The sequence below is a fragment of the Salvelinus namaycush genome, chromosome 35, assembly GCF_016432855.1.
Source record: "Salvelinus namaycush isolate Seneca chromosome 35, SaNama_1.0, whole genome shotgun sequence".
Classification (NCBI taxonomy): Eukaryota; Metazoa; Chordata; class Actinopteri; order Salmoniformes; family Salmonidae; genus Salvelinus; species Salvelinus namaycush.
In genome coordinates, this window is record NC_052341.1 from 18,734,289 (window position 1) to 18,757,621 (window position 23,333).

Below are 23,333 nucleotides of genomic sequence, written 5' to 3' on the forward strand. Positions count from 1 at the left end.
TCTAAAATGTTGTGCACAAATTTATTTACATCCCTATTAGTGAGAATTTCTCCTTTGCCAAGATAATCCATCCACCTGACAGGTGTGACATAACAAGAAGCTGATTAAACATCATGATCATTACACAGGTGCACCTTGGGGACAATAAAAGGCCACTCTAAAATGTGCCGTTTTGTCACACATCACAATGCCACAGATGTCTCAAGTTGAGGGAGCGTGCAATTGGCATGCTGACTGCAGGAATGTCCACCAGAGCTGTTGCCAGAGAATGTCATGTTATTTCTCCACCATAAGCCGCCTCCAACGTTGTTTTAGAGAATTTGTCAGTACATCCAACCGGCCTCACAACAGCAGACCATGTTTATGGCGTTGTGTGGGTGAGCAGTTTGCTGATGTCAACGTTGTAAACAGAGTGCCCCATGGTTGTGGTGGGGTTATGGTATGGGCAGGCACATGCTACAGAAAACAAACACAATTGCATTTTATTGATGGCAATTTGAATGCACAGAGATACTGTGATGAGATCCTGAGGCAATTAATCTGCCGTCATCACCTCATGTTTCAGCATGATAATGCACGGCCCCATGTCGCAAGGATCTGTATACAATTCCTGGAAGCTGAAAATGTTCCAGTTCTTCCATGGCCTGCATACTCACCAGACATGTCACCCATTGAGCAGGTTTGGGATGCTCTAGATTGACGTGTACGACAGTGTGTTCCAGTTCTAGACAATATCAAATATAACTTTGCACAGCCATTGAAGAGTGGGACAACATTCCACAGGCCGCAATCAACTGCCTGATCAACTCTATGCGAAGGAGATCACACCAGATACTGACTGGTTTTCTGATCCAAGCATCCAATTTTTTTTAAGGTATCTGTGACCAACAGATGCATATCGGTATTCCCAGTCATGTGAAATCCATAGATTAGGGCCTAATTCATTTATTTCAATTGACTGATTTCCTTATATGAACTGTAACTCAATAAAACATTTGAAATCGTTGCATGTTGAGTTTATATTTTTTGTTCAGGATACAATTCAACTTGAGAATGTATTCTACCCTATTCGCATAGTTTAATTTTACACTAGGAAATATGACAATACATTAATCACAAGGCCTTTCTTTGAGGGCCTAATTACACACTAACGCAGTGGTTTGAAACTCCTGGTTAACAGGCCACGTCTGCAATTCACATTATGCTGACTTGCAAAGGATAGCCAACAACTGGAACTTTTAATCACCTGCATTCAGAATGAATGCCAGCATAAGTAAGATTGTTTATTGAGACAACCTAAATCATATAAACTGGAACAGCCACCTCAGTAATGGGTCCAAAAAGTCCAACCACTAACAGATTGAATTAGTTTAGACATGTTATTTATGTTTGTGTATCATAAGATTAATCAACGAACATGAAAAAAACAGGTATTGAAACAAACAATTCTGAAATTAAACCTGCAATAGAGCATGCTGGGAAATGTGATAATGATGGGCATGGTTGAGTGGTTTTGAGCAAACATACATTTATAATTTCACTCAACAAGCTTGTTCAAATTCAGCTCACTTCAAGGAGAGTTTGTTGAATCAATGTACAATTGTAAGGCAACCAGCTGCAATAAGATTGGGAGTTTGCTCAACATTTGGGCATATAGCTGAACCAACATACAGTGCTGCCTTCCAAAGGCAAACATAAATTTGTTTGAATTTTTTAAAATTCAGCTCACTTCGAGTTTGTTGAGTGAACAAAGTTTAAAGGGTGACTGCTCTTCCTGATTTGGCCTCGTTTAAGATTTGGCTAATTAAGAAATGATAGCAGCCATGACTGAATTTGAAACGTGGGACGTGATTTGACGTGGATGTCTCTTGTGTGTTCACAGGTGGGAAAAGTTAGCTAAATTATTTAGACAATTAGCTTCAGCTGGTTGGTATGCGACCATAGCAAAATTGGTTTGACTTTGGATAGCCCATCTCTGGGTATAGTTAGCGACGGTCAATAAATGACACAATGTAAATGGGACAACATTTTCATGTTGCCTCATTAAATGCTTTCAATATTTGTATATGAATTTCTACAATTTCTAGTTGGTTTGAGGTTAAGTCATTGAAATCTGGAGCTATTGACCTTGTAAAATATTGTCCCATGTACACTGTGTAATTTGCTGATGGTCCCTAACTAGCTCCATAGGGATATCAAATGTCAAACCAAATTGACCATGGGCATTATGATCAGATCACTTGCAGCTGCACTCTGAATTGAAAATTATTTGGGTACTGTCAGCTGTGAACAGAATTAAAATAAACACAATCCACAGAAAACTGTTACGTACCCTTTCTTCTGTGACATACTATTTTTTCCTATCTCGCAAAGCTCAGTTTTGGACGAGACTTACTTTATGACCAAAATTATCCTATTTACACTTTGTAGTCAATTATGACACTAGAATAAATGTTTTTGACACATATCGATGAAACATAGGCAATTTTCAAAACGAGAAGTTGCTTTTTAGGGGCATCTGTTCTTTAACACATTTGCTCAAATGCTTGTCCATTTGAAGTCCACTCAACTGGCAGAATAACGCTGATTAAGCATTCGGTATTTTATTTTTTTTACAGTGCAGGAGAATGACAAATCATGACATTATTGTATTTACTTTTGAATCTTAACTGTTTGTTATCTAGACAATTAAATAACATGAGTCATGATATTTTTGTACAAATAAAACATGTCACAATGTGTAAAGTACTTTGAATAGAAATGTACGTTCTAGGATCTTCATCTCATCCTTGTGTACATTCATCAGTCATATCTATTTCCGCAGTGTGACCATTCTAGAATCTAGAGGTAAATCTGCCACTGTCTGGAGGTCTGGAAGGCCATGGTGGGTTTGGGACAATGGGGCTCAGAGTCAGACTGGGAGACAGTGAGGTGTTCATGGCTAGCTGCTCCCTCCTCCTCTATCCATCGCAGCAAGGCCTGAGAGACAAGTCAACCCATTATACTGTACCATGGGAAATAGACTTGCAACCAGGCTACAGAATATAGTAGTGTATCAAAGTTTACACAAATTATGTGCTTACCTTGCGGAGGCAGAGTGGGCAGGGGTCCAGGGGCTGGGTGTCTGACTCCTCCAGGTGGTTGGAGCCCTGCATGACACACTGCAGCCACTGGCATTGCTTCACCCCAAAGATTTGCCCCATCTCATGGGGGACTGTATGTAGGCAAACATAGGGTAGGAATAGGTATAAATGTGGAAGCAGCAAGCAGCCTAGCGGTTAGAGCATTGGTCCAGTAACCGAATGGTCGCCAGTTCAAATCCACAAGCTGACAAAGTGAAAAACCTGTCAATGCTCCAGGATCTGTAATTACTCCACCTCGAAGGAGTGTAGTGACATGGGAGAACTTAAGGTTGAACACCAGGCAGGCTGTGGCATTCTGGATAAACTGCAGGGTTTTGATGTTCCCCCCAATCAGGGACTTATTTTGACCTGGGACACCAGGTGGGTGCAATTTAGTATCAGGTAGAAAAGAAAACGAGCAGGCTCTGGACCTTGTAAGGTAAGAGTTGAATACACCTGTTGTAGCGCATTAACCAGCAAGAGCGACTCACTGCTTTGATGTTTGCAGAGAACTAAAGGATGTTGTCCAGGGTCATGTTAAGTTTCTTTGCACTCTGGAAGGGGGACACCATGGATTTAGCGATGTTACCTCTTATGCCGGAGCTCCAAGGCACGCAAAGCAGTGTACTTAGAAGCAGTGTTCCGATGCCTGTATCACTTTATCAGAAGCACGTGATCAATGACCTCTGGAGATTTGTTTAGTCTAACAACCACCTGATTGGATTGGTATTGGTTTGGTAGAAGACAAAAAGACTATGCTGCGCACACGCTACGGGGTGTGGTAAGTCATTATAATAATTTGGCTACTCTAAATTATTTTGACCAGCAGGTGCCACTAGTGTACACTATGTTGATTGATTAAAGCCTTGAGCAATGAACCTATTTTCGACACACTTGGCTGGAAAACCTCAATGCTTCAGGAAGCTTCGTTTCCCCATCACTATGTGGAGTTATCAACCGTGGTGGAGAGGTCTTGGAGTGGGCAGGCCTTTCCCGGGAGGAAGAGCAGCTCCATTTTGTCAAGGTTGAGCTTGAGGTTGTGGGCTGACATCCAAGCTGAGATGTCTGCCAGGCACACAGAGATGCGTGTTGCCACCTGGGTGTATGAAGGGGGGAAGGAGTAGAGTAGGTGAGTGTCATCCGCATAGCAATGATAAGAGAGACCATGTGAGGATATGACAAAGGTTAATTTATTTCAGTATATTTTGTACTCAAAGTGACCCTTTGGGGGCCATAGCACCTGGAAACATCCCCAAAGGGGAACCCTGGCCCATGCCCCTGGGTATGTCATGAGGTGGTTTCTCTCACCTGTGTGGATCTGTAGGTTGCGTGAACTGCAGTTGACCCTGAATGCACAGACCATGGCGGCAGTGGTCACCGGAGGCAATAGCTTAACCATCAGCCCAAAAGAAGGCCTGGCAGTAGTCCCTCAGCCACTCCACGTACTGGCCTGTCTCTCCCTCCCCATAGGAACCTGTGAAATAACCCACAAATGGGTGACATCAACTGAATGGTACCACTCAATGTTTAACCTTGCATATCCTCTCCCACATAGCTCTGTAAAATGGGTTCAATGGAACATTCTGGTGTTTGTACTGTAGCCCTGAATGCTGTTTCTGTGGTCTTTGTGCCTGGCTCAGAAGGAAAGAAAAACTAGGAGATCCACTGGTAGTGTATGCCCTATCCAGTCACTTACAGTAGCTGCTGTGTGTGGCTCAATAGTAGTGGTCAGCTCAATCACACACTAATTAGTTTGTTGTACATGGTGCGCCAGCTTATGGCATCTGATTCACTGTTACTTTCAGAGGATCTTGCCACTGCAGGGAAAACTGTATCCCTGTACAGTATTAGGCCATAGGGCTTGAGAGACGACAAAGACAGAGAGAGATTGTGGACCCACCTACCGATGGTCTATGTGTAGATAGTACTGTGACCCTTGATGGGCGTGCTGCGGTAGGGGTTGCTATAGAAACTAGAAGTCCAGCGGCTCCTCTGTGTGCGAGGGGATCCAGTCCGAGTCGGAGTACACAGTGATGAGCCGGAACCAGGACCCGTCCCCCGGATGGAGACCCTCCTCCAGGAGCCTCCGCTCTTGTCGGCTGTACTTACAGTAGCGATCACTCAGGTCACAGCGGCTGGACACAAGGGCGGTGCAAAGTGTCTCCGGGGGTGCTGGATCACCTGCATCTGTGGAGCAGCCAGGTGGAGGTGAGGAGAGGACACAGGTGTGACGCAAGGTGAAGTTAGAGTAGGATGAAGTTGACCTAAAGGCCTAGACACTGTACCTCCCTCCTAATGGCATTGGTTAGGGTTAGGGTTTGAGAAGGATGTTTAATATTTGTACCTTAGAGCATCTTCCAGAGCCTTGTATGGCACAGCGACAAGTGAGACTAAGACTGCACAGGTAAGACCCACCTTATATGTGTAAAGGGTCGATGTGCAGCAGGTGGGACGGAGTCAGGCGCAGGACACAGAGGATGAGTAATAATGGACTTTTACTCAAGACGACAACAAAATAAATTCCACGCAGGGAAAACAATCCAGCTCACAAAATATTAGCGACAGCTAAACACAGAACAAACACGCACAAAACCATGTGGGAACCAGAGGGTTAAATAGGGAATAAATAATAATGTAATGGAAACCAGGTGTGTACAATAAAGACAAAACAAATGGACAATGAAACGTAGATCGGTGGCGGCTAGAAAACCGGTGACGTTGACCACCAAACGCCGCCCGAACAAGGAGAGGCACCAACTTCGGCGGAAGTCGTGACAAAATGTGGGGCTCAGACAACAGAAACTAAACCCAGCTGAAACATAACGTTCTGAGAACCATATGTTTCTCCGAGCTTGGTGAGAGTTTGGTTGTCCTATGGTTATTTTGCATACAACCTTCCCACAACTTTCTCTGAATGTTGCATGATTGTTCCAAAGCCAAGCAAACTTTCTCAGTACATTTAAGGAACTTTACATTATTTTAACAGAACGTTTCCTAAAGGTTCAAACATGGTTACATTTACTTTCAATGTTGGTAATGTTCTCCAACTGGTTTGACATTGGGGATGCTCTCAAAAATTTCAGAGAACATTAAGAAACAACATTCTTCTGTGGGAATCTCAGTACTTCAGCGTAACATTTCCTACAGGTTTCCTCATGGTTCTACTTAAAGATATGTTCCCAAATTGTTCTGAGAACGTTAAGAAATTGTTCCATAAAACCAAAAGAACACCTTAGTAACGTACAGAGAACATTTCGTTCTCAGCATCAACAAAACTCTCTCTATCCTCCTATATTGTTAAGTGTGTTGGCTGCGCCCACTAATCGGCCACTAATGAGTGCTTGTTTCCTTTTGAAATGGGTATGGTTGAATACACTAAAATGAACAGCTTTGTATGCATAAAAAAAACATGGCATGCTTGTTCCATCCTGGTGGTGCAGTATTTGTATTTATTATGGATCCTCATTGGCTGCTGTCAAGGAATAGAGTTCCATGTGGTCATGGCTCTATGTAGTACTGTGCGCCTCCCATAGTCTGTTCTGGACTAGGGGACTGTGACAAGACCTCTGGTGGCATGTCTTGTGGTGTATGCATGGGTGTCCGAGCTGTGCGCTAGTAGTTCAAACAGACAGCTCAATCATTCAACATTTCAATACCTCTCATAAATACAAGTCAATCTCTCCTCCACTTTGAGCCAGGAGAGATTGACATTCATATTATTATTTTTAGCTCTTTCTGTACATCCAAGGTCCAGCTGTGCTGCCTTGTTCTGAGCCAATTGCAAAAAGTCACTTTTTGTGGCACCTGACCAAACGACTGAACAGTAGTCCATGTGCGAACCAAACTAGGGCTTGTAGGACCTGCCTTGTTGATTGTGCTGTTAAGAAGGTAGAGCAGCGCTTTATTATGGACAGACTTCTCCCCATCTTTGCTACTGTTGTATCAATATGTTTTGACCATGACAGTTTACAATCCAGGGTTACTCCAAGCTGTTTAGTCACCTTTCACATTATTTATTACACGATTTAGTTGAGGTTTAGGGTTTAGTGAATGATTTGTCCCAAATACAATGCTTTAAGTTTTAGAAATATTTAGGACTGACCTATTCCTTGCCACCCACTCTGAAACTGACTGCAGCTCTTTGTTAAATGTTGCAGTCATTTCAGTTGCTGTAGTAGCTGACGTGTATAGTGATGAGTTATCCGCATACATAGACACACTGGCTTTACTCAAAGCTTACTCATAAGCTTTAAGAGATGTCCTACCCTAAATTACAAATTAGTCCACAGCTATCTTCCTGGTGACTCTCAAAAAACATGGCTTGACCACAAACCCAAGGGCTCTTTTAAATGTAACCAGTGCAACCATTGCAGCAATATTGCACAGAAAACGTATTTGGTGGACACAGCTTATAAAATGGAGTATTAAGTTAAGCATTTCATTAACTGCAAAACCACTCATGTCATCTATAGATTGGAATGTCCACAGTGCAAGGTGTTCTACATTGGACGGACAAAGAGACGCCTTCAAGACCGCTTAGCGGAACACAAGTACGCCATACGGGTAGGCAATGAAGACTACCCCATGGCAAGGCACTACAAGTCCTTACACCATGGCAACCCTGCCCTGCCAACCCTACAAGCTATGGTATTGAGCATGTTCCGGCCTCAATTAGAAAAGGGGACAGTCTTAAACAGTTAAACCAAAGGGAACGTTTTTGGATTTACAAACTACAGGCCACTAAGTACCCTGGTTTAAATGAAGATATGGATTTCTCACCCTTCCTGTAGGGTCGTGATAGGTCCATTTGCTGTCATTTAGTGGACATTTTGCTCAATTGCCCTCAGCTATGTTTAGACTGTTGTTCATGTTTGCTGTGTTCTAGTGCAATATGGAATATATTGCTTTCTTATTCTTGACACTTCTCCCAGTCATATTTAAGGTTAGAACTACCTTTCTAGGGGTTCTGATACTTCTAGCTTGGAGTTTAATTTTTTGATAACATAGCTACTGTATTTCACTTTTTAATGTGTATAGTATTGCTTACTAGGTGTGTCCAATCAATTTTGTAACTACTCCCTCTTCAAATTAGGGCTAATTGGAAAAGCTGTTCAAAAGAGGACATTGTATTATTTCTTTGTACTCCCTGACGAAGGCCATGCAGCCGAAACGCGTCAGATTTTTAAAACTTTGTTTCTATTGACCATGTCATACAAATAAAGGCATTTTAATGAATTATATGAAGAGTGCCTTGGTCCTCCTTTTTTACCTTCTGTCTACCAAAATGTACTATTGTGTACCTTAGTAGCGCTTCCCTTCCTCCTCTTTCTGCCATTGGCATGTCGTTTGTAAAGATTGAAAAAAGTAAGGGGCCTAGACAACTGCCCTGGGGAATTCCTGATTCTACCTGGATTATGTTGGAGAGGCTTCCATTTTTTTATTTTATTTTATTTATATTTATTTTAATTCACCTTTATTTAACCAGGTAGGCAAGTTGAGAACAAGCTCTCATTTACAATTGCGACCTGGCCAAGATAAAGCAAAGCAGTTCAACACATACAACAACACAGAGTTACACATGGAGTAAAACAAACATACAGTCAATAATACAGTAGAAAAATAAGTCTATATACAATGTGAGCAAATGAGGTGAGATAACTGTAAAATAGCATTGTATCTGGTCAAACACAATTTTTTCCAAAGGTTGCTAAGGGTTGGTAACAGGCTGCTTGGTCGGCTATTTGAGCCAGTAATGGGGGCTATTCTTAGGTAGCGAAATCACTTTTGCTTCCCTCCAGGCCTGGGGGCACACACTTTCTAGTAGGCAATTTCATCTGCTATTATCCTCTGTAATTTTCTATAAAAGTTGTCAGACCCCGGTGGCTTGTCATTGTCTATAGACAACAATTTTTTCACCTCTTCCATGCTCACTTTATGGAATTCAAAATTACAATCAAATTGTATTTGTCACATGCGCCGAATACAACACGTGTAGACGTTACAGTGAAATGCTTAATTACAAGCCCTTAACCAACAATGCAGTTTTAAGAAAAATATTTTGGGTACCGGTACAGAGTCAATGTGTGGGGGCACAGGTTAGTCGAGGTAATTGAGGTAATATGTACATGTAGGTAGAGGTAAAGTGACTATGCAAGGATAATAAACAGAGAGTAGCAGCAGCATAAAAATGGGAATGGGAGGGTAGAAGCTGTCAAGAAGCCTTTAGGACCTAGACTTGCGCTTGCCATGCGGTAGCAGAGAGAACAGTCTATGACTAAGGTGGCTGGAGTCTTTGGCAATTTTTTTAGGGCCTTCCTCTGACACCACCTGGTGATGCAATCAGTCAGGATGCTCTCGATGGTGCAGCTGTAGAACTTTTTGAGGATCTGAGGACCAATGCCAAATATTTTCTGTCTCCTGAGGGGAATGTGTAGTGACAACGTTTGTTGCTGGCACGTCATGCCTAAGTTTGCTAATCTTGCCAATGAATTTTTTTAAATTAAAGTAGTTGGTAATATCAGTCAGTTTTGTGATGAATGAGCCATCTGATTCAATGAATGATGGAGCTGAGTTTGACTTTTTTACAACAATGTAATTTAAGTTGCTCAAGTTGTTTTACTATCATTGTTTATGTAATTTATCTTTGTTAGTGTAGTTTCTTCTTTTATTCTGTTTAGTCACAGGATTTCTTAATTTGCAATATGTTTGCCAATCGGTTGTGCAGCCAGACTTATTTGTCATTCATTTTGCCTCATCCTTCTCAACCATACAATTTTTCAATTCCTCATCAATCCACAGGGATTTAACCGTTTTTAGTAATTTTCTTAATGAGTGCATGCTTATTAGTAACTGGAATAAGCAATTTCATAAATGTGTGAAGCGCAGCATCGGTTTGCTCCTCATTACACACCACAGACCAAGAAATATTCTTTACATCAACAACATAGGAATCACTACAAAACTTTTTGTATGACCTTTTTAAGTGGACTAATTCCAGGGATACAGAACAGAAGATTGATGCAGGGTCGCAATAAATGTGTTTGCATTATTCATGCATAAGGAAATTAATTTCCATTGGTCCTATCTATGCTTGGAGTTAGCCCAAAATAAGATAGCAGTGTTATTAAAAGGCTTATTGAAACATTCAATAAAATGTTTAGGGAAGTTATAAATCTCCAAATAACCTATAATACCCGTTCTCAGAGCGCTAATAAAACCTCCAGGGAAAACTTTCAAGGAACCAGAGTAAAACGTTCTCAGACCCTTCCTGCAACTGAAAAAAAAATCCCAGACAAAATGTTCACTTCTGTACTCAGAATGTTTAAAAAATATGTAGGTTTTACCAGTCAGGAAATGCATGACGACGTTCCCACAACCAACGTGAAACAAAAAACATAAGTTCCCACAACTTCCAAGGAACCAAATGTGCTAGCTGGGAACGCCTCCTGACTTTTTTGTTTTTGTCTATTGTCTTTAAAGCTGCACTATGCAGAAATCAAATAATTCAGATACGCAAAAATCGAATTATGGCCCCTATAATTCCAGAACTGGTGGAGGAATAAAAATAAATGTCAACTTTTGTCAACTTTTGCAACCACCAGTAACACATACAACACAAAATGACACAATCATTATTTTTCTTCGGTGACCCAGGTAGATAGAACAATGAGGGTTAGTTCTAAAAATATATATTTGGTATTACATGTGATTTACAAATCGTACTGTAGATTCTGCAGATGGCATTCGGTCGATTTCTGCTTCAAGTAGATCGTTACGTCATCAAACGTCATGTAAATACTATCAGCTGGGTCTTTTTCCTAGCAGGGCTGGCTTGGGTTCCTGGTACTGTACATCTTTCGGATCTGTCATTTCACCAAGACGGAATGATAGTTTGACTGATCTCAAATAAGACTATCAACACTCGAGTTAAATTGACGGTTTGGAGGAATCTCTCGCTTGTTTCGTTATAGTTTAGCCAGTTTTCTATGCTAGCTGGTTAGCAAAGTAGCGTAGGCTATACGTTAGCTAGCTAACAACGGTGAACGGTAGCCAACTCTAGCATAGAGAGACTGGAAATAGACTTCATTGCATAACGTTAACTGAGAGAGAAGCTAGTTTACTGACATAATTAGCATCCATATTCTGGGAAAGTGACAGTGAATGCTCAATTCTCAAGACTTAACCAGTCAAGGGTTGTTACTTTGCTAACCAGGGCAGGGAGGCTATTCAACAAGCTAACGTTAGCATTCAGCTAGATCAGAATGCCCTGACTGAGCTTGTGCGGTAAGTTTGGGGAGAGCTGCTGTGCGTACGATAATAGATTTTCTGCAAGGCTGAAAGCTTCCAGGGAGAGGAGTTGTTTTCATTCAGACGTGTCCAGGGCAGGGGCCTTAACGAACGTCTTTCTCACTAAAAAGAAGCCATAGGCAATCGTCTCCCAAATGTTGACAGAAAACAGGTGAGTTTCTTTCTTAGAATAACGCCTTATTCAATTACTATCGACCTCAGTGACTGCTAACTGTATTTGTCTCTCTTGTAGGCTAACTGATCACACCATATCAGTTTAATATCTCACTTGGTTGTTTTCTACCCTGTGTACTGATCAATAAGTTGTCATACTCATGGCTGATAATTTGAGCACGTCTGCTCCTGTAACTAGGCTGTGCATGAGATCGCCTATCTCTCTATTTTGGGTACTTGGTGTTCTCTCACACATACACCTGCTCTCTCAAAATAGGCCTAATAATATATGCCATTTAGTAGCCGCTTTTATCCAAAGGGACTTACAGTATACATTTGAAGTGTGGGTGGCACCAGTGGGAATCAAACCCATGGCCTTTGTTGTTGCAAGCACCGTGATCTTCTGACTGAGCCACACAGATCACAAATGCAAACTTCCTCTCTTTCTCTCTAAGATGGTCACTCTCTCACTTTTACTCCCTGGCCTCTCTCACTCTCACTGTGTACAGGAAGCGGCGGCGTGGTGGAGACAATGAGGGGGACCAGCTGAACCCCCAGGCCAAAAGGTCAGGAGGGGGGCAGGAGGGTCACGTCATGGTGTCCAAATTGGGCCAAGATGTTTGGGACTCTGAGGTGACAGAACACACACACACACATACTTGTGATGGTTTGGGCAACAAGTATTTTATGTAAGTCATACCTGTTTTTCTCTTTCTGTGCTCCAGTCGTCCAGCAGTGACAGCAGTAGTGGTATCAGTAGTCCTGAGAGGGCAACGGGAGGAGGTAGCACATATACGAAGAACAGCACGTCCCAGGGTCTCCTCAGACCCTTGCCAGAAGACCCTTCCATTTCCTCGTTGAGTCTTTATGGCAACGACACCCCCTATGACCACATCAACAGTGTCCTGAGGGAGGCCCACTTCAGCAGTCTGCAGACCAGAGGTCAACCAGGATCTACGTGACCTCACCCCACCCCAGACCCTTGTTACCCCACTGGAACAAGCCCCTGGGTAGGATCCAGGAAGAAGTTGCCCATAGGCTCAAATCTAGAATAAACTTACCCCAGATTTGTGTCCAGGAGCAACTTCATCCTACTGGAATTCAGGATGTGGCAGATGTGGGTAAAGATCCTTTGGGCTCTGGACCCAATCCATACCATTGTCCCTGTGCTGTACACCTTGAAATGTGCCATACAGAAAGCACACCTACATATCCAATGGCCCACCCACTGTGGTACTACTATATGCAGTATGTATGTACTCCAGCACTTTACTGAGGGGTCTACTATTCTGTGGTGGTCTCCTTACATGAGTGAGTTGTTGTTGGACATTATCATCGCCACTGGTGCTATCTACTACAGACAGACATCTGTATGAGTGTCTAAGTGCTTGCTGTAGCCTAATTAATAAAGTGAAGCACTTTATCCTGCCTGTTATATTTTCTTGTCTAGCCCAGTACTCATGCTGTTTCTATGCATAGCTGAGTGTGAGTTGGTGTTGATTAGTCTCTGTGATTACTTTCTATGATCATCACATTTGCCTAGAGGAAATCCAGAAAGAGAATTTCAAGCCACACTGCCAAGCTTCTTGAACTGATAAGGCGAGGTTCTTTACAGAATAAAGGTTGAAGTTTGGGTTTGTCCTTGTGTACACATGTCGGCAGGTTTCTGTGGAACTGGCATTTCCAGCAACTGCAGTGACCATCAACTGCTCATCCTCGCACCACGAAAAAAGTAGAGGGAACCATGAGTACACTCACTTGCACAGAATACATTTCTCTATGACTATAACAGGCCACATTCTCCATTGTTCAGGGGAGTGAATTGAACATTACAGAATGTTCCAATAGAAATGGTATTTTTTTGTTTCTCTCTACAACATTGTTTAACGGACCACACCACTCAATAGTTTACGCCTCAGACCCACGGGTGTGGGTCAGTCTGTGGGAAGATCAGTGGGTTCACTGTAACGAGACACAATCTACATTTTGCCATACCTCTGCTATTTTCCAGATACCATCACAAACATTGAGTTGCAGGGGACTTTGAGTTTGTTTTCATACAGCCTCCAATAACCTTTATCCTTCCCTGTGCTTTTCTTTATCCTTCCATCATCTTGGCAATGCTTACCTTCATCACTGTTATAGCCTGTCACCCTAGGAAAGTAAACAACAAAATACAGGTGGGAGACTGACATCTCTGGTCTTGTTGAAAAATGTTTGGCCCTGTTTGAAAACTTTGAAAAAGCATACTTTCTTCCTCTCTTCAAGTAAAGTCACTGCTTGATTACTTAGGAGTCTGTTCTACACTATACACAAGGGGGCAATCTATACCTAACATTGATGAAAAATCAAGAAAGGATGGCTGCAGTAAGCAGCCCTGTCAAGTGACAATTTCGCAGTGTATGTACTTGTTCAGTTTGAAATTGCTATGAGACAATTTATTTTATTATGTTACCGATGTCTGCATACAGTAACGCCACTTACTCCAGCATTAAAATGGAACTGCAGCCCCATCAGGACATCCCTGATATCAGTAGTGATCTGTACAGTTTAAGTGGGAAGTTTACATACACTTAGGTTGGAGTCATTAAAACTTGTTTTTCAACCTCTCAACAAATGTCTTGTTAACAAACTATAGTTTTGGCAAGTCGGTTAGGACATCTACTAAGTAATTTAGTAATTTTAGTAATTTTTCCAACAATTGTTTACAGACAGATTATTTCACTTATAACTCACTGTTTCCAAACGCCTGAAGGTACCATGTTCACCCGTACAAACAATAGTACACAAGTATAAACACCATGGGACCACGCAGCCGTCTTACCGCTCAGGAAGGAGATGCGTTCTGTCTCCTAGAGATGAACGTGCTTTGGTGCGAAAAGTGCAAATCAATCCCAGACAACAACAAAGGACCTTGTGAAGATGCTGGAGGGAACAGGTACAAAAGTATCTATATCCACAGTAAAACGAGTCCTATATCGACATAACCTGAAAGGCCGCTCAGCAAGGAAGAAGCCACTGCTCCAAAATCACCATAAAAAAGCCAGACTACGGTTTGCAACTGCACATGGGGACAAAGATCGTACTTTCTGGAGAAATGTCCTCTGGTCTGATGAAACAAAAATAGAACTGTTTGGCCATAATGACCATCGCTATGTTTGGAGGAAAAGGGGGGAGGCTTGCAAGCTGAAGAACACCATCCCAACCGTGAAGCATGGGGGTGGCAGCATCATGTTGTGGGAGTGCTTTGCTGCAGGAGAGACTGGTGCACTTCACAAAATAGATGGCATCACGAGGAAGGAACATTATGTGTATATATTGAAGTAACATCTCAAGACATCAGTCAGGAAGTTAAAGCTTGGTCGCAAATGGGTCTTCCAAATGGACAATGATCCCAAGCATACTTCCAAAGTTGTGGCAAAATGGCTTAAAGACAACAAAGTCAAGGTATTGGAGTGGCCATCACAAAGCCCCGACCTCAATCCTATAGAAAATTTGTAGGCAGAACTGAAAAAGTGTGTGCGAGCAAGGAGGCCTGCAAACCTGACTCAGTTTCACCAGCTCTGTCAGGAGGAATTGGCCAAAATTCACCTAACTTATTGTGGGAAGCTTGTGGAAGGCTACCCGAAACATTTGACCCAAGTTAAACAATTTAAAGGCAATGCTACCAAATACTAATTGAGTGTAAACTTCTGACCCAGTGGGAATGTGATGAAAGCTGAAATAAATAATTCTCTCTACTATTATTCTGACATTTCACATTCTTAAAATAAAGTGGTGATCCTAACTGATCTAAAGACAGGGAATTTTTACTAGGATTAAATGTCAGAAATTGTGAAAAACTGAGTTTAAATGTATTTGGCTAAGGTGTATGTAAACTTCCCACTTCAACTGTATGTGTCCAGGGCAGAGAAAGGAGAGGTACAAACCCTTCTTTTGCAGCACAGGACTAGAGCTGACGCCTACTTGTACCGCAACTAGTCTTCATTTACACGCTTTTGATTTGGGCTTTGCTTGTCTGATTCAAGTCAAATATTGATCATTTGTTAGAAATGGATAGTTCAGGATGAATAATGTAACATTGAACTATTGATTGATTCATTATAACTTGATACCGCTGCAGTTTACATTTCCTCTGTGTGCATTTTACAATTTTACTATTTGCCTTAATGATCCCAAGACCCAGACAGAAGTCTGACCCCTAAAACAAAGTATCCATCCAGGGTATTTTAGAGGATTGGATCAACCTATGATGATAGATGAGAGCTGCCAGTAACACTGTAGGGAACGGTCCTAATGGCTGTTACCTAAAGCCCCCACCAGCACAGCAGCCAGCCACCTCTCTGTCTGGGCTACAGAGCACCAGAGATTAATTCCTCAGTCACATGACTAATGACCTTGAGCTGAAAGACATGGACTTGATTGACATGTACCATTTTATTGCAGCAACTGAATTCGAATTTGGGGTTGGGTGTGACTCACCAACACAATAACAAATGTTTTTATGGAGCAGAACATCTAAACAAATCAATTCTTTGTTAGCAATTTAACTTGTTATATTTACATGCTTATGTTCACGAAAATGTATGTATTTGTTAGGCAATAGACCTCTGTGGCTGTTATTTCTTTATATGTATCTTGTTACTTACAATTGTACTTGCTGCTCACGACTGTACCAAAACATATGTATTTTAATTGTATCTTACAATGTCATCAAGTAACTTGATTTGTACTTCAGTAATGCTACTTACCCTGACTTTGAATTCCAGACAGAAACTGGCCTTCAACTAAATAGTCTCTGGTAGAATAGAATAAAAAGTGAATGATTTTGATAAGTAATACAGGACTGCATTGCATGAACATGTGGATGCAGTGAAGACTGTGAACACTGACCCTGTCCCACTTCTATTCACAACCATATTCCATTTATTTTGCTGAAGAGTCAGGGAGATGTTTTCACATTAGTTTGTATGAGTCGGTAGGAGTTGGTGTGTAGGAGTGTACCTAAATGACTGTGATGTCACCGTTGACCTTTGAGCTGCTGTCATGTCTTAATTAAGCATTACTAATGCCACCTAGGCTTTGGTCACTTGTTGGTTAAGGCTTCTGGTCTATGAAATGTAACTGCTATATAAACAGTAGACTGCTTTTCAGTAGTGTTTTATTTTTCCTTAATTTTTCACATTCTTGTTAATTTTCATTGGCAAAGCAAAGGTTAGGTTTGTAAAGCACATCTGGCACAAAATCCTTAAAAGAAGGCCACATGAAAAGTCAGCAGTGTAATAGCTTTACACACATTACACACCCAACACTGTTCATGGAAAGAAACACTTGTACACATTAACGTATTGTTCATATCATACATAACAAATTGTTCTTATCTGCTTAAAAAATGTACACATTTAACAGTAACAATGCTCCCATATAAATTAGTCTTTGTTTGTTTGTAAACTATGCACTGCACAGACATTGGAGACCTAAACAAACCAACATGTCCCAAACAACAAGATGATAATTACGGAATAGTTTTGTGAGACAACAGCATATCCTGCTGCAGGCATTGAGGTGGACTTGGGGTTTTGAAAACAGTATGGGTAATAATGGATAATAAAACCTTATTAACATTATAGTACAACATACATGCCACAAGTACAAGAACACCAATTTCCACACATAACTATGAAATGTTAACCAATACCAATACTAACTCAAAGATCATAGCTAGTCACTGATCATCTCTGCAATAGGTTGTACCATGGAAACCTGGTTTCCATGTTTGATTTGATATTTGCCTAGATCTGATTAGGCTGTCTCCAGTCAAGGTGGAGAGGCTTTAATGACCTCTATCAGGAGACCAGGAGACTTAGGCTACTGTACTGTATGTGAGTCCTGGGACGGCTAATCTGTGCCTTACACCGCCCACGCAACACGCAAGCCTTAGCCAGCCTCACATGTCAAATCCAGTGTAATTAAGTCTGTGTCTGCCGGTGTGTAAGTCTGTATGTGAGTGTCAACACGTGTGTGAGTATAACTGTCTCGGTGTAGTAGAATCATCTCGAATTAGGTCAATCAAAGCCTTTCCTTACACAAACAGCCAAACAAAACATGACAAGCATTACACGTAACATGTACAGTATGCGTCAAGATCAAGAACATGAATCTGAACAAGTCACAGACAGACTGAGACAACCATCCTAAGACTCAGTCTCAGACAGCCGGTCCTGGCATAGCTCTAGAGGCAGTTTGGCTGCTCCCCCGCCAAACACCTCCACATCACTGTCCAGCCAGGACACCACGTTCCCGGGGGTGTAGGAGGAACAGTTGGCCATGGTGAGGATGTCGGATGGCTTCAGGACATTGTCCCAGATATTAACCTGGCTCAGCTCACCCACAAAGGCCTGCGTGGCGTCAAAGCGCCCGCCCACTATGTCCTGTTGAGGCCATAAACGACAGGCATCGTTAAAAACAACAACAATAACATCATCCTCATATTCACTGTGTACCACCAGGCTCAACCTGTCACACTCAAGGATGCTGTACTCTCTCTAGACAATGTTTTGCTTTCTCAAGTCACTGATGTTTAGAATTCTATTAGCGATTGGGCTATTCATATTTGGACTACACTCTACAGCACGGTTTCCCAATAGGTAGCCCCCCCTTACCATCCACTCAAGGGTTGCTATTCAGCTGTGGTCACCAACATTTTATGAGTCAAGATAACTTTGAGTCCAAAAGCAAGCCGATATCTACCACTGAGATTTTTTTTTTAACAGGACTTAAAAACATAAGCCTATGCAACATTAACATATTCAAAACAGTTCTGTAGCGATGAAGTTTGTGCAGTAGGCTATAGGCCCAATTATTATCACTGCATATTGGCTATGCTTGAATTGCCCTGCCAATGTTGTTCTTATCAGACCATTTTGAAATTATATTTCAACATGTTAGGTAACACAGGTAATAGATAATTTGTTGTATTACTTGGGAGACACAGCTGAGTGTGCATAATCATTTGCTTTTTCTAGTCTGACTTGGGTGACTGGAGTCTTCTACCTTCAGACTAAGGAAATGGTTCAAACTGGGAACACTTTGACTTCCCAGCGATAGGGCTGCTGAATCAAGTGCACCTACCACCAACAGCGCAACATAAAAAATGTAAAAAGGAACGAAAGGCTTTATCATTGTCTTTTACAGAAATGTTTGGTGATCGACTACAAATGCCTTGGAGATCGACCGGTTGGTACCCACTGCACTAGAACCTATAGCTCAGGACTCATGGTCATGGCTAAGCTACTGTACAATTAAAATCTGTACAATTCAAAGCTACTGTACAATCCTAATCAAATAGGTAAAAATATTTCACATACAAATAATATATGCAATTGTGTATACTACACATAAAAGGCACTAGCCAGCATATTCACCTGTTCCTGCCCCAGTATGATGGCTCCTCCAGGCTTGATGGGGTGCCAGGGGGCCAGGTTGTCCCCTGCCCCCAGCCTCTGACCATCCTGGTAGGCTTCCCACAGACCATCCCTGGTGGTCCAGGTGATACAGATGTGGTGCCACCTACCGTCACGCACCGACAGAGGCAGCTGAGCCACCTGGACAGGTAACAACATAGCAGAGAAGTGTAAGGAAGGTAACGATGCTTACAAACAGAAAGAAGAAGTGCATATTAGAGGGAGGAAGGTTAGGGTTTGGTAAAGGTGATATAAAACACCAGACACTGTTTTAGACCGTGCATGCAAAAACAAAAAATCTGCAACCTCATTAAAGCCAGATCTAATTTAAAAGTAAGAACTAAGACTCCTGTCAAGTAAGGTAAGCTCCCCCTCAAATATCAGCACTACTGAGAAACAAAGAGAGATATTGAGTCTTTTAGAGTGCCCTTACCTTGTCATTGATGAGCAGTTCTATGGGGTTGTTGCCCCACTCAATGAGCACAATCTCATTGGCCTGTCCTGGCACCCCGTAGGAGAAGGGGGTGCCTATGCCAGGGCCGGCGCTGGACCGGAGCCACATGCAAAGCGTGAAGGCGTACATCTCAGGAAGGCTCTTGGTCATGCGGCCGTACAAGTAGTTAGTACGCAGGGGGAGGACCAGCTTAAACTGCTCAGGGGACTTGAAACCACCGCCACCTACAGAGAAAGCAATGGGAGAGCTGTTTATGAAGTCAACTCTATACTGTATACGCAGTATGCATGTAGTAAGACAGGGTTTCCCAAACTCGGGCCTCGGGACCCCAAGAGCTGCACATTTCGTTTTTTACCCTAGCACTACAGCTGATTCAAACTATCAACTAGTCATCAAGCGTTGATCATTTAATTCAGCTGTGTAGTTAGGGCAAAACCAAAACTTGCACCCCTTGGGGTCCCGAAGACTAAGTTTTGGAAATGCTGGTATAAGAGAACAAAATGATAAGCCAATGTTTGTCAGATTTTATCTAAAGCATCAGTCTTCTACTACTATGTAGTGTAGTAAGTGAGTGACAGTTAGTAAGCAGGTAAATTGATAGTAGATTGAATGACTCGTTGTGTTTACAATATGTGAGTCTTCCTGTTTCTGCTGCATGTGTGTGTACTCCTGTCATCTGATTGTGTACACAGACGTTTGTGCGTTTTATTTTTACCCGGTAAGGTGACTGAAAACACATTCTCTTTTACAGCAACAACCTGGGGAATAGTTACATGGGAGAGGAGGGATGAATGAGCCAATTGGAAGCTGGGGATGATTCAGTGCCCATGATGGTCAGATTGGGAATTTAGCCAGGACACCGGGGTTAAGACCCCTACTCTTACAAAAAGTGCCATGGGATCATTAAAGATCCACCCCTTTATCCACCCCTCAATTTTTGCCTGAAATGACATACCCAAATCTAACTGCTTGTAGCTCAGGCCCTGAAGCAATGATTTGCATGTTCTTGGTACCATTTGAAAGGAAACACTTTGAAATGTGTGGAAATGTGACAGGAATGTAGGAGAATACAACATAATAGATCTGGTAAAAGATAATACAAAGAAAAAACAACCGTTTTTTAAAATTGTTTTTGTAACATCATATTTGAAATGCAAGAGAAAGGCCATAATGTATTATTCCAGCCCAGGTGCAATTTATATTTTGGCCACTAGATGGCAGCATTGTATGTAATACGTTTTAGACTGATCCAATGAACCATTGCATTTCTGTTCAAATTTTTGAATCAAGACTGCCCAAATGTGCCTAATTTGTTTAGTAATAACGTTTCATGTTCAAAATAGAGCACTCTCCTCAAACAATAGCATGGTATTCTTTCACTGTAATAGCTAATGTAAATTGGACAGTGCAGTTAGATTAACATGAATTTAAGCTTTCTGCCAATATCAGATATGTCTATGTCCTGGGAAATGTTCTTGTTACTTACAACCTCATGCTAATCACATTAGCATATGTTAGCTCAACCATCCTATGGAAGGGACACTGATCCCAAAGAAGATTAATGACCACAGAGAGTCAGGACACCCATTTAACATCCCATCCAAAAGATGGCACCCTACTCAGGGCATTGTCCCCTAACTGCCATCCAATACCATTTCCATCAGCATCTGGTCTACCATCCAGGGACCAACCGGGACCAACCCTGCTTAGCTTCAGAGGCAAGCCATGCAGGGTGGTATGCTGCCAGGCATGTGTGAGTGGGTCAGTGTGTGGCCTTTTGTGTCTCTGTCATATCTTTCTTTTTCCAGTTATTTACCTTTCTCCAGCTCGTTAATCCTGGTCAGCAGGGAGTTGAGGGTGCTCTCCGTCTTCTGCCTGTGGGCTGCGGTCTCGTTGTAGAGCAGAGACTTCTCTTCCTCCAGGTTGTTGACCTTACTGAGCAGCTGTTTCTCCAGATCTCCCAGCCTGCTCTGCAGCAGGTCTCTGAGTTCGCTGGGGAACGACGTTCCCGATGTGTTGGCTCTCTGCTGCTGTTGCTGTGGGGGAAGATGAAGATGTCAAAAAACAATTAAATAAGTGGAGGCAACGCAAGATGGTCAAAGACAATCAGTAGAGGTTTATGCAAAGAGTGTAATTTTGAAAGATCATTGGCTGAGTGGAAATCGGATGCACTGTGTGTAGACCAGTATGTCTTCAGAAGGGCCACATGAACTGACAAGGGAAAACTTGAGGGGACATTGAAAGGAAACTTCTTCAAAGGGAATCTTTTTGGACCTACAGGCTCAACACACTGTCTCCTCTTGGCCTTAACGAGGAGTTAAACTTAAAACCGTTTTTATAGTTTCAAAATGTCCAAATTATTGTGTTTTTTATCCTAATTGAATATTGTATGTGTATATATATATATATATATATATATATATATTACTGTAAATATTGATCACATTCCTTGTGTATGATCATATATTTTGATACATTGAATGTTAATATTGGGAACTTATATTATATATTTTTCACCTCCTGTTTCAGTTAGTGATGTCACTGAGTACTGCCCCTATATATAGGACCTTCCACCCCAACCTGGGATATGGATGCCTGATGAAGACCTAAGGGTCGAAACATTGTTATAAATAAATATCACCAGGGAGCATGAGCAGCAGTGTGTGGCGTTTTCCTTTTTGTTTTCCATCTTTTTTTTCAGCTCATCAAACATGGGACCAACACTTTATATGTTGTGTTTACATATTTTGTTCACTGTAGTTGTTACTGTTTACAACATTTGTTGATTAAGGTGACATAGGGAACTTAATCACTGGAGGGTAAATGAGATAGAAGGCTAATCCATTTAGGGTACACCTCCACATGGTGGCAAAAATAGATGGATAGGCTACAGGTCAAAATAGGAGCAAAGTTAATGGCTACTCAATGTTGACCACAGGAACCGGTGTTCACTTTAGATTCAATGACTTAATAAGCAGACAATCAAGCAAGAGCCAACAATGTAAAAAAAACATTAGGCCTATTTCAGATGTATTTAATTCACACTGATAACAATCATTTTCAGCATTCCCTTTCCATTATTTAGGGACCAGAGTCATGTGGTTACTATCCACTCATGCGCCTTACCTCTAGGTTCTCTAGTCGGTCCTTCAGACTCTGCATGGTCTTCCCGAGGTTGTCGATTGTATCATTGGGATCTCTGGGTAAATCTCCCATTGTGTTCTGATTATCTTTGCTTTTACTCCAAGATCCACCACTATCATACTTCCCTCCATCGGAGGCTGACTCACAAAGGGAGAGCTTTGCGGTCAGCTCGTTTATGGTCCCAAGTTGGTTGACTATAGTTTCTTTCTGTTGGAGAATCGTTTCCCGGAGCTGCATGGCTGTGTTCCTCAACTCTTCCTCCTGTGCCGCTGCGTTAGGTTCGGGACCTACGGGGACCAAACAAGTGTCGGCGCCGACGGGGATGACTCGGCATAGGAGCCGGGTTCCCGTGCCCGGGGTGTCATCCTGTCCACGTACAAGCTTCCCATAGCCCAGTCCCAGTGCGTAAAAACACAACAATCTCAAAAGAAAGAACATACCTGCGGCAGTATTTTGGTCGTTAAGCTTTAGTGAAATAAGGTTATTGGGTAATCGCGGGGCCACCTAACCGATGATTAAGCGTTTCAAATCCGGTGCGTAAAGCACAACGAGAAAGCGGTAATCTACTCGGAATACCATAGTCAATCTCGGATTAAACGATATATTTTGTTTCAAAACGTTCTCAATCCATACGACAGAAAATTCTGAAAAATAAACTTTTAGGAAATGGTAAAACCACCTGAAGAGTCT

At 42.0% G+C, this 23,333-nt stretch overlaps 2 protein-coding genes and 1 pseudogene across 2 annotated transcripts; 1 reads left to right on the forward strand and 2 right to left on the reverse strand.

Moving 5' to 3' along the window:
• Positions 1 to 2,841: 2,841 nt before the first annotated feature.
• On the reverse strand, positions 2,842 to 10,481 carry LOC120029427 (annotated as a pseudogene).
• A 436-nt stretch (positions 10,482 to 10,917) lies between these two features.
• Positions 10,918 to 13,215, forward strand: si:dkey-21c1.1 (protein FAM104A-like). Its single transcript, XM_038975441.1, has 3 exons — positions 10,918 to 11,580; positions 12,092 to 12,215; positions 12,308 to 13,215. The coding sequence occupies exons 1-3, from the start codon at positions 11,564 to 11,566 to the stop codon at positions 12,542 to 12,544; spliced, it is 378 nt and encodes a 125-aa protein (XP_038831369.1). The 5' UTR covers positions 10,918 to 11,563; the 3' UTR covers positions 12,545 to 13,215.
• A 4,561-nt stretch (positions 13,216 to 17,776) lies between these two features.
• Positions 17,777 to 23,081, reverse strand: LOC120029429 (neuronal pentraxin-2-like). Its single transcript, XM_038974641.1, has 6 exons — positions 22,765 to 23,081; positions 22,626 to 22,734; positions 21,316 to 21,535; positions 19,479 to 19,723; positions 19,007 to 19,186; positions 17,777 to 18,013 (listed from the first exon to the last, which is right to left on the reverse strand). Exons 1-6 carry the CDS (start codon positions 23,079 to 23,081, stop codon positions 17,777 to 17,779), a joined length of 1,308 nt encoding a protein of 435 aa, XP_038830569.1.
• Between the last annotated feature and the right edge of the window lie 252 nt (positions 23,082 to 23,333).

Bases quoted from the DNA above. Each gene is read 5' to 3' on its own strand.
- si:dkey-21c1.1 (XM_038975441.1), top strand. The intron at 12,216-12,307 runs GTGACAGAACAC...TCTGTGCTCCAG, and splicing joins AAGATGTTTGGGACTCTGAG to TCGTCCAGCAGTGACAGCAG.
- LOC120029429 (XM_038974641.1), bottom strand. From the start codon at position 23,081: ATGTTCTTTCTTTTGAGATTGTTGTGTTTTTACGCACTGGGACTGGGC. The intron at 22,735-22,764 runs GTATGATAGTGG...TTGGAGTAAAAG, and splicing joins TCAGCCTCCGATGGAGGGAA to CAAAGATAATCAGAACACAA. The intron at 21,536-22,625 runs GTAAGGCGCATG...CTTCCCCCACAG, and splicing joins ACCGACTAGAGAACCTAGAG to CAACAGCAGCAGAGAGCCAA.